This window comes from Pinus tabuliformis, chromosome 5_1 (genome assembly GCF_031772625.1).
Source record: "Pinus tabuliformis cultivar Carrire ecotype Pingquan chromosome 5_1, CPIR1, whole genome shotgun sequence".
Lineage (NCBI taxonomy): Eukaryota > Viridiplantae > Streptophyta > Pinopsida > Pinales > Pinaceae > Pinus > Pinus tabuliformis.
The window spans coordinates 611,676,300-611,687,936 of NC_142305.1; the positions used below are offsets into that span (position 1 = coordinate 611,676,300).

The 11,637-nt window shown below is 33.5% G+C and overlaps 1 protein-coding gene across 4 annotated transcripts; it reads left to right on the top strand.

Moving 5' to 3' along the window:
• Positions 1-6,698: 6,698 nt before the first annotated feature.
• LOC149166413 (type I inositol polyphosphate 5-phosphatase 10-like) lies at positions 6,699-11,180 on the top strand. Of its 4 annotated transcripts, none has more exons than XM_089432583.1 (11): positions 6,699-6,892; positions 7,274-7,354; positions 7,448-7,525; positions 7,630-7,677; positions 7,956-8,046; positions 8,159-8,263; positions 8,533-9,163; positions 9,390-9,583; positions 10,004-10,109; positions 10,371-10,413; positions 10,636-10,773. In XM_089432583.1, exons 1-10 carry the CDS (start codon positions 6,859-6,861, stop codon positions 10,380-10,382), a joined length of 1,380 nt encoding a protein of 459 aa, XP_089288709.1. In that variant the 5' UTR covers positions 6,699-6,858; the 3' UTR covers positions 10,383-10,413; positions 10,636-10,773. The 4 variants fall into 4 exon arrangements, with proteins under 4 accessions (XP_089288709.1, XP_089288708.1, XP_089288707.1 ...); XM_089432582.1 differs by having other exon boundaries at positions 6,704-6,892; positions 10,001-10,109; XM_089432581.1 differs by having other exon boundaries at positions 6,709-6,892; positions 10,265-10,413; positions 10,636-11,180.
• Positions 11,181-11,637: the final 457 nt, after the last annotated feature.

Consider the following 11,637-nt stretch of genomic DNA (forward strand, 5'->3'; position numbering starts at 1 on the left):
TGATGAAAGACCTTTCTACCAATGGCCCTCAAATGCATAATGTCCTTTAGATCAGAATTGCAAGACCCTATCTACAACGAAAACCTTAGCTGTCCAGATGATGTAACTACCCTATCCTTGATGATAAGGCTGTATTGTAGTGAAGATAGTCCTATAGGTGCCAATGCTTACTTCTTGAAACTACCGTAGATCACCCTATGATATAGATGATAATATCTTCACTAATGATTTATCTTTAGGTCAACTATTGTTGCAAATGCACTTCTACCTCGAGCAATTATCTATCCTTGTGATAAGTGATAACTAGACTTAATCCTGCCAACCTTTAGTCACTAAAACAAAATTGTGAAACTCTTCTTGTCCTTCTATGCTGCCAAAATTCTTGTAGGATGATGTTTTGAGGAACCAATTGAAGATGAAACGATGGGTATACTTCAAGTTGTTTCCTTTAGTAAATGTTAATGACTTCAAATGTTATACTGGATATTTCCATAGGGAGTATACCTGATAAAAGGTCCAACAATCATGTCACTGTACAATTTGAATTTTAGTGAAGTCAACTTAATCTGGATTGTAGGAGTATCTATATATTTATGTCTAGATCATTTACTCCGCTGACTTAATCAATCTACTCGTAAACTCACTACAAGTCACAAAGGTATTCAACGGTAGAAGAAACCCTTGATAGGAAGACAAACCACACTTCATAGATTTGATGTGATTGTGGCTTGAACCTTAATGAGTTGGCTTCAACACTGCATTGTTCAATGTATAGGAAAACCTTTACAATGAGCCCATAACTATGTAATGAACAAGCCCTAGATCAAGATTTAGTCCTCATACTACTTAGAAATACAATTTTGAACTTCTGTAGCAAAATATTAATGCCTTAGAAAGGGCTAAAACAACTTCTACAAAAAAAACTTGATGACTCAGTCTTGTGCGTCCTAATATTTTTGTGCAATTACATGTCAAATGAAGCTCCTTCAATCCGCAGTCTTGATCAAACTTTTTCTTCTTCGATGGTTTTGTAACAAGTGCCCTAGCCACAGGTATAATCACTACAGGACCGAGATTTACAAGCAAAATTGCCTTGTTGCCTCAGTGAAAAAGTGCCCTAATGAGGGCTGAATTATAGGTCTTCCATATGCAATGAGAAAATACCAAGTGAATCCCAAATCCTAAATAGAAAATGCAATACAAAACACTTATTAACTTGACACTATATCACAAGGTTGAAAGTATAGAGCCATAAGTCTGAATTTTATAGACAACCATAGGTAATAACCATAAATAATAACAACAAGTTCGATCTTCTTCTTGTAAGGTGACTTCAAAAGAACCTCCAAACTAAAAATAAAAGTAACCAAACCCTTTCCCTCTCTCTCGATCTCTACATTTCTCCTCAGGGGGTTGAAAATTTCAGAGTGATCTCTATTGATTTTTCATTACAAGTGCATGCATGTGAGGTGAGGTATACATCTCTTTTTATAGATGAACCCTTAACTAGAAAGGGATTCAAAATATGACCATTGGAGGAATCCTTTTAGGAGTAAAATTTGAATTCTCCATGCCTTGTATCCTAAGCAATGAAGGCCACTTCCCATGTGGTGAATGAATTTGACCCTTAATGTTTAAAGGATACTTCTTATGGGTGCAAAATGATTTGATGCCCTCTCACAAGGTGATTGTTCCACAAAACATGATAAAGAAAACTCATGCTTGATGTCTAATGATCATCAACCAAGGAAAGAGTGCCATGTCACCACTGCTTGGGGTTTTTTTCCACTCATTGGGATTATTAACCTCAAACGCGAATATCTCTCAAACTGTGAAAAACTATGTGGTGTGCCACATAGCACTGGAAACATCTCGACGAGGAGAATCCATTAAGAATGATCCTGACATTATAATCCATGCATTTCCATGTCATATTGATCAACAAAAGTAGGGAATCTCATGGTGCTGCTTGGGTTGACATCAATGGCAACCACCTATCAACATGAAGTGTTAACCATTAACCAACAAACCACCCCACACATATGGTACCACAGAAGATACCATCCTAGGGTTGATAACTTGCTTATTGGAGTGGATTTCTAGACCGTTTCACTAATTTCCATCTTTATAATTGCCACAAACCACATTTATACACCAAACATCAAATCACTTTCCATCTAGGGGTTAAACAAGAGAGTTAAAGCATGCAAACCCTTGATGTATTTCTTTCCACCAATAGAATCCATGATTTTCTCATCGTTGAGAAGAACTTTGCATTGATTTCCTCTATGAGGTGAAGCACCATAGAAGTAGAATCCATAAAGAGTAATGGACCTCAGGTGTGTAGACTTATTGAAGATAATTGTACCTATTCCAACCTATTGTAACCTGGTGCTATCTCTAGGGACAACTTGTCATCATATCAAAGAATTGGAAAGGATGTCTCAGGATAGTTGATTAACAAGACCCCTACTTCACTTTGAGTTGCTAAATTTTCCAAGAATCCGCCAAGGCATTATTGAGCCATGGGACATCTTTCACATTGAACTCCAAGCCATTTCCCAAGCCCTAATAGATCCTTTTAAAAGTTTCTTTAAGTTCCAAACTAGAGAGGTGAATTAAAATACAAATGTTGGATAATGACTTTTAAGTCACCCTGTATGATCAATTTACAAATATTTAGGGATAATGTCTGTTAAACATCTTGAAACAGAGAATAGGATCCTGCTTGAGTATTAGTTGTCTTTTCCAAGCTCCAGGAGTAAGTTCTTGTTATCCACCAAAGAAAAATATCACCCCCTTCCCCCTACTCCTACAACCCCTAAAAAAATTCTTCATTAATTAAACATACATCACATAGATAATAAAATACATACACAATAAAGAAACTTTCAATTATAGATGTATAAATTTTGGTTAATCATTTCAATAACACACCCACACACACACACACACATATATTTGTGCACCCTTCTCCCAGTTCTTACAACCCTAAAAAAATTATTCATTAATCATATATGCATTACATAGATAATGGGGTAGATGCATCATAATGTAACTTTCAATTATGAATATATGAATTATTTTAGTTAACTATTTAAATATTTGATTTAAGTTACCCAATATGATCAATTTACGAATATCTAGGGATAATCTAGGGATAACGCCTATTACACACCTTGAAATAGAGCATAGCCCCTTGCTCGAGTATTAGTTGTCTTTCCCAAGCTCTAGAAGTAAGTTCTTGTTATCCACTAAAGCACAATATCCCCTTTCCCTACTCCTACAAACCCTAAAAAAATTCTTATTAATCAAATATACATCACATAAATAATATGATACATACATAATAAATAAACTTTCAATTATTAATATGTAAATTTTAATTAATCATTTTAATATTTCATTTTCATATATATATATATATAATATTTAAATAATTATCCACCAATTTCTGAGTTCTTATAACCTTAAAAAATGTATTCATTAATTATATATAATGGTGTATTCATTAATTATATATTCATTATATATAAATGAAATATTTAAATAATTAACCAAATAATTCATATATCTATAATTAAAAATTCCCTTTATTATACATCTGCACCTTATCCATGTAATGCATATTTGATTAATGAATAATTTTTTGGTGGAGTTGTAAAAACTGGGAGAAAGGATGATATTGAGCCATAGTAAACAAATTTTACTTAAAAAAAAGCAGGAAAGACTTTGCAAGAAATTTCTTCGAAATATTTAATGAGATTGGGTGAACTGTGCCCTGGTACACAACAAGGGCAAATTAAACAAATTATTCTAAGAAAATTAAGACTTTGAAAGAAAGTTCTTCAAGATATTCAATAATATCCCTACACGAAATCCCATGACTTTTCTGAAAAACATTGTAGGAGTAAAAAACTACTTTAATAAATTCAAAGGATAAATTGAACACGTGGGACAACAACCTGCGATACCAAACTACGAATCTTAAAAAAATTAGTTTATAAATTTTTATTAATAACATTATTAAAATCCTTTTGAATTAGATTAATTCAATCAATTCAATTAATTTTTTTCCCTTCATAATTCAAGAGTGTGAATGGCTGCACATGTATTTTTGTTTCAGTAAATTAAAATTGTTTTTAAGATAATTTTCACTAAAACAAATATTTAAAATTTAAAATATATTATTGAAATTAGTTTTTTTAAATCTTAATAACGTCATTATTAATTTTTAAAATCTTTTTTTTCCTTCTTATAATTAAAGAGTGTGAATGCCTGCACATGTATTTTGGATTCAGTTAATTTAAATTTGGTTTTCATGTTTTTTTTAATATTTTTATAAAAATATTTATTTTTTATTTTTTTTAATAATATATGTTTTTAAAATTTTCAGTAATAACAATATATCTTATGATTTTATAAATAAATAATAAAATTATAGTGTATAAAATTAATTTGTACATATTCGTAGGATTGGTGACCTGGTAAATATGGAAAAAAAAAATAAGAATAAGAAAAATTTAATTTAAATTATAAAAAAATAGTTTTAATAGAAAGTTATGTAATATTAATTTTAATTTTTTGGGAAAAAAATATTTTACTAAATATTAGAAGAGGTATATAAAAGAAAAAAATAGAAGCTGAATATAAATGAGCTATATATATATGGTGTAGGAGGTATCTTTTATTTCTCAAAACTCTCATTCTTTTAAAGTCAAAGCAATTTTAGATACTAGTTCCAACAATTTGGTAGAGTTTAGTATGCTTAGGCTTATTTCATTGCTAATATTAAAAAAATGAGTTACACATCTACAAGTTCTTAGTTATTAATGACTAACCTTAACTAAAAACAAAGCAATTGAACTCTACACTAATTAATGTGTCTTTTGTTAATATGTATAGATAATGAAATTTGATAGTTAATACATTATCTAAAAAGAACATGCACTTGGAGGTTGGAACTTCATTTATCACTAAAAAAATTAAAATGGTGATAACTAAAAAAACTAAAATGGTGATAATGAAGTATTACCATCATCTTTTTCATGAATCTCCATTTTAGAGACTAGGATCTCCACAAGAAAAACGACATATGCCCTTGGATTGTAACTTATACCTAATCTCTTTGTCCTTTATTTTGATATTGATTTTAGTTTTGTCAAACAAATCTGTAATCTTCTACTGTGTAAAAGCCTATAGTTTAAGTTTTTGGAAAAGACAAACTCTTTTCTTATTACTAAAAAATAATTGTAGTCTATATTTGAATTTGAAACTTTAACTACTCATATTAATATATCCCCATATATTTACAAAATATAACTTAAATAAATAATTTAAGTATATAAAATGTGATATCGCTTTAGAAATCCCAAATTAGAGTCTCTTTCATTGAACACAAGAGGCCTTTTAAGGAGAAAAGGAAGTGGGTCCCAAATTAGAGTCTTTTTCATTGAACACAAGAGGTCTTTTGAGGACAAAAGGAAGTGGGTTGTCCCAAAATTGAATATTAATGATGGCTTTGTGTGGGGTTTTTTTCATGTAGCATGTCAGAAGGAGAAGTGTGGTGCTCATGTGTTTATCTTTCTTCCACCTAAAGTGTTAGGTGAGATTGGGTCAACGCACAAATTTTGTTGCAGAATTGCTTGCAATGTGGTTTGCTTTAACGTTGGTAGTTTGGAATCAAATTAAAGTTTTTAAGTTGGTGGTGGACTCCAAAGTATTGGTGGATGGGTTCCATAAGAAGGCAAAGCTTAGAATTCTACATCTTGAAGCATGCCAATGGAAAATTTACCAAAAAAAAATTGACAACTTGCAAGTTTCACATTCCTATAGAGAAACTACTATTTTAACTAACATGTTATTGAAAGAAACTTTAGTATTGGATGCATGAGAGTGCTCCATTTTAGAGTTTTTTCTTTATAGTGCTTTGATATCATATGTTTCTTTTAATATTTTTTTTGTTAAAACTTAATAATTAGTATAATGATATACTCTAGATCTTAGTTAAGTTATTACTATTTTTGTAAATGACATGCTATTAAAACTTAGACTTAATAGTTAGTATAATGATATACTCTTGATTTTAGTTAAATTAGTACTATTTTTGTAAGTGATATGCTGAACAAAATAAACGAGTTTGAATAACCATAACGATTTTAAAAATTATTATTATTTTTGTAAGTGATATACTAAACAAAATTATGAAAATGAAATAAATGAATTTAAATAACCATAAAATTATAATTTTTCATTTTATAATAAAATATCAAAAATATATTTTTCATTTCCAAAAAACCTTGGGATGGCTCCACATTATGATTTAAAATATCCCAATAATAATCCTAATAATCCAAATTCAAACTATAAAACTGTGTCATCTTAACAACCAAAGTTATTGGAAAGAACATAAAACCATCGATATAAGTTAATAAACTTCGACACGCCATTAAAGAAAATTCAATGTGATATCCATCAGCTATGAATATCCAGAGTATGGTATCTTATCTGTCGTGCCAAATTCTACACTCTTTAGATTACAAGTTGACCAATCTCAACTAACCCAACAAATTACAGACGATTCGGACAACAATCGCCCACCTAATGAATCTAACACATTAAACAATCTTCCTTCCCTGCCATTTTTTCTACGTTTTAATAGACCGGTTCCAAAGCAAACAAAAATTTCACCAGGATTTGACTATTCTATCATTTATGGTTGGTAACTGCGCCATCGAGTACAACAACAAAGTCATAAGAAATCTCAATGCAGGTTATTTAAGGGACCGACCAGAACTGCTATGATGGCATCTGCTACTGCGGTTACGTTCATGGAGTCTAACATGACAATTCAGTTTCATGATTATATTTTTCTGCTTCTTCAAATCCAAAGGTGACCAATAGTACACCAACCTTCATATATTTATTCATGGGTCTGTTTGCATTTCCACAGTTTGTGAACTTTTTTCTTCATAAGATGTGTTACTGCAATGCAATAAAGGATGTAGTCAGGTTTAATAAAAACGAGGCATTTAGTTCCTGCATTTGACGTTGGTACCATTCTCTGTATTTGTAAATTCATAGTGAAGAGTTGATTTTTTCTGTGTATATTATTAAAATTTCATATTTGGAAGTTGATTTGTGTGTTTGTTTTCAGCCTATAATAGGAATATTATTAATGAAGTTCATGCTGTTTATATATTGTTAAATGTCTCTTGAACTGAAGACAGTACATATGGTTTTTTTTTTACTTTGTGTTGGCCGAATGTCTTAGGAAGCAAGAGGCTGCATATCCAGAGTAGTTTAGGGGATGAATTCCATGCAGACGAAATGATCAGAAGACATGAAGCTCCTGGTAATACTGATATTCTTGCACTGATTGCTGTTTTAAGTGTTTGTTAAGGATAATCCAAGAAATGGTATCTTGTATAACTTCTATAACATACAGAGGTTGGGGGCTCCTTCAATGGAAAGCAAAGTTGCTACACAAATAAGAATCCCTTCATTCTTGGAAGGAGTCTGACAGGTACTAAATGAAAATTTCTTAAATCCAGTACTTTTTCTTAGCCTTAACGATCTTTAATAGTGATTATCATAACTTATGTGGGGGATCCTTTAATGGAAAGCAAGGTTGCTGCTCAGATAAGGACCCGTTCATTCTTGGAAGGAGTTTGGCAGGTACTAAATGAAAATCTCTTCAACCTCATAATTTTTTTTAGCCTGAACGATCTCTAACAGTGATCGTTATAACTTTTGGGTACTAAGGATCCCTAGGGCTTCTGGATTTTGGACTCTATGCCTAGTGATCAATGCTTAGCTCATCTGATTGTCTTGAGAATAGACTATGAAAAGTTAGACATAGGAGCTCCATCTTATAGGCAGGTAGGAGGGAAGGCTATTTCAATATATTTATGGAGTAGCATGCTGTATAATGCCATTTTTTTTTTCCATTGCAGAAAAATGTCGAAAGAAGAAATTGCCTGAAAATTTCAACCTTGAAAGACTGGAACCTGATGTTTCCCAAGCCATGGACGTCCAGGACTTCAGGTATCGAAGCAAAATTTTTTGAATATGAGTTGCTATTCATCAACCGAACAAGGACTCCATAGGAATTTACTAAGCCTGGGATTTGTTCCTGGTTTGGATTTTTATCTGGCAGGATATTTGTGGCAACATGGAACGTGGGAGGTAAAATTCCAAATACTGGGCTTGATCTCAAGGAATTCCTACAAATTTCAGATCCTTCAGACATATATGTTCTGGGGTATAGGCTCTCTTTTCCTTCCTCTTATTTTTTTTTTTTTTAATTTCTATTTTCTGAAATATGCGCATCATGCTTCGCTAATATACAATAAAAATGGACATGATAGGCAATTATACAGATATCCATCCTGGCTTAAATCCGTATGGCCATCTCTCATTTAGTAAATTGATAAATCTTGTATAGAAGACACCGCTTTCCAAGAGTCTCTTTATAATAATGGGAAAATATACACTGATCAATGGATGCTTGCTCTGTGTTTGTCGGTCCAGGTTTCAGGAAATTGTGCCTTTAAATGCTGCAAACGTGTTGGGTACAGAGGATAGTAGTCCTGCAGCTAAATGGGTTGCCCTCATTCATGAAACACTCAATAATTCACCAGGGACATGCACGATCAGAAGTAACAGTAGAACTTTATCATCTCTTGGAGAAAAATCTAGAGATATAACTGATCAAATTAGTAGTGCGCATTCTGATTTTGAAAGTTCAAAAATGAATTTGCCTCATTTACGAAGTGTGTCTTTTAGGCATTTTAGCAGGAGCTTCAGGTCATATCGTGAAAATGTCAAGGGCAGGCCAATGTTGAAACGGCTGTGGAGTGCCTCTGACCGCTTCTTGTTGGGTAGGACAATCAAAAGGACAGATTCATCTTGCAGTTTTAAGTCAGCTTCTTCATCTGAAGAGGAAGACAGTTATCGTGTGGGAGATTTACCTCTCTTCTCTCCAACATCGAGGAGCTCCTCATTAAAGATCTCAGAGCAGAAGAAATATTGTTTAGTTGCAAGTAAACAAATGGTGGGCATATTTCTCACTGTGTGGGTTCGGAGCGAATTGAGATATCATGTACACAATTTGAAGGTTTCTTGTGTTGGACGCGGGCTAATGGGTTACCTAGGCAACAAGGTGAGACACATGTTCATGACTAATTTCTGTTGTGATGCTGCTTTTACCACTAATAAAAGGTATTCCTTAGTGTTTTTATTTCTGTTCCCAAACAGTTCATCTCAAATAACCAACAAGCTATTGCTTAGTGACAAAGTGAAAAAGGCCATGCAGAGTCATGGGTTTTTTAATAACAATGCGAGATTCATATTTCTAATTGAAGCAACAATTTAATATTTTGTTGCAGGGTTGTGTTTCAGTTAGCATGTCTCTGTATCAGACAACCTTCTGTTTTATGTGTAGCCACTTGGCCTCTGGGCAGAAAGACGGCGATGAACTCAGAAGGAATTCTGATGTCTTGGAAATCCTCAAGAACACGTACTTTCCACGGCTTCACAGTTTTTCTGGAGAGAAATCACCTGAAACTATTCTGCAGCACGAGTAAGTTCTGAATTGACAAATTTGCACCTTGAAATATATTCCTGGCATACTAAACTCTTGGCATAGTATTGAAAGATTATGAACATATTTTTTCTTCGAAGAGGAGTAAGATGCTCGTACAGCTTGGGGTGGAAGAGATATGTCACAGTCACAAGTATTGAGTTATCTCTGATAGATCCATCTTAACCCTGGGTTTTTGAAACAGCTATAGGTTTGCAATCAAGTTTCCTTTGACCCCTTTGGGTGCTTAATATGTTGAGGGTTAAGATGAATATATGATACTTTTTAATTTAAAGGCTAGAAGCGTTTAAATTGAAGTTTTTTTTGTGTTCAACGGATGCCTCTTTCCTTTTTCTTAGATAGTATAATAGTAGTGAGGCTGGTAGTCTAAGTTGAGCTGATGATCAACTCTGGCAGTAGAGTTATTTGGCTTGGGGATATGAATTATCGCATTGCTCTCAGTTATGGTGATACAAAGAAGCTCTTAGAAAAGAATGATTGGGAGGCACTACTGGAGAAAGATCAGGTAGGTTACAGGTATGTTTGATTCATAAAAATGTTGTGTTATATCTGTCAAGCTGCACTTGGAGCTAATGAGGGAATCTTTTCTACATTCTGACATATCACACCAATAACAAGTAATGCCTTTGTAAATCCTTGAACCCGGAATGCTTTCGACAGCTTAGGATTGAGCAGAGAGCTGGGAGAGCCTTCAAAGGCTGGAATGAAGGAAAAATATATTTTGCACCCACGTATAAGTACTCCACTAATTCAGATCGGTATGCAGGTGAAAACCTGAAATCAAGTGAAAAGCGCCGCACACCAGCATGGTAAGCACAAGTAAATACATTTCCATTGATTACAGCATTGTTATTCTGAATCTTATCGTTTTGGTGACATAATTCCATATCCTTTTTGGTGTGGACATCCAAACCCACACAGAGAATGTGGGTGCCTAATAAGTATGAAGTTACATTCTACCCCTGAGCTTTGCCTCTTCAAAAATTCCGGCATGTGTACAATTATACATTTAGTTGTTCTGTGGAATACAGGTGTGACCGGATACTATGGTATGGTGAAGGGCTAAAACAGATTTCATATGTCCGTGGTGACTCAAGATTCTCGGATCACCGATCTGTTTGTGCAATTTTCATGGCAGAGGTTGAAATGCTAAACATGGGCTAACTGGAGAAAGTTTTCACCAACTGAATTGCAAAAAGTTGAATTGGAAGAACTCTTACCTCCAATGCAAGGCTGTGTTGAAGATCTGGAACCATAATTAGGTGCTGGTCAGTGGAGCCTTCCAACATGGCTAATCAGATTCTGCAATAAAGGCAAGGACTATTATGTTATCTTTAAGCGGAGTTCATGTTTGTTTTCCTCATTTTGTAGATTCTTTAATTTTATTCGGCATCAAGCACGGGATTACTGAATACACAATACAAATTAACACCTCTATGGACATTATGTACTCGTGCCAACTCAATTCCAAATAATTTGAAGAGAATCCATTCATGTTGTTTCTGCACTTCACAAGTTGTTTTCAGAAAATTGAGCCGTTTGTAGCATGAGTTTGGCCAAAATAACTTCCATGAGAAGGTTCTCGTAAAAATGGCAGTGAGAAAATGAACTGTTCCTTGAGCTTATGCTGACCGGGCAGGTAAATCTCAGCCCCTGCCTTTTATTCTGATGGCATGGTAAAAATATGAATTCACTCATGAATCTTTTATATATGTGTTTTCTTCACTCTCTTCAATAAATTGGAGCTGGATACAGAAAATGCAAGTTCTTTGAGAAACATGCCGTGTGGAGCTGCATGGCAAAGAGGAAGGTTATCTAATCCGCAAAAGTTGCACACGACTCATCCCTTTGAAACTCATGCAATCTCCTAAATGTTCTGATATCCCATGCAATCCCTAAATGTTTAAATGTTCAATGAATGCAAATATTTAAACCTAGGATAATTCAGAATTGTGCAGATACCTATGATACTATTTACCAGTACACAGAAAACCTCATGCATATCAGAAATCAGAATTGTGGAACAATGACAA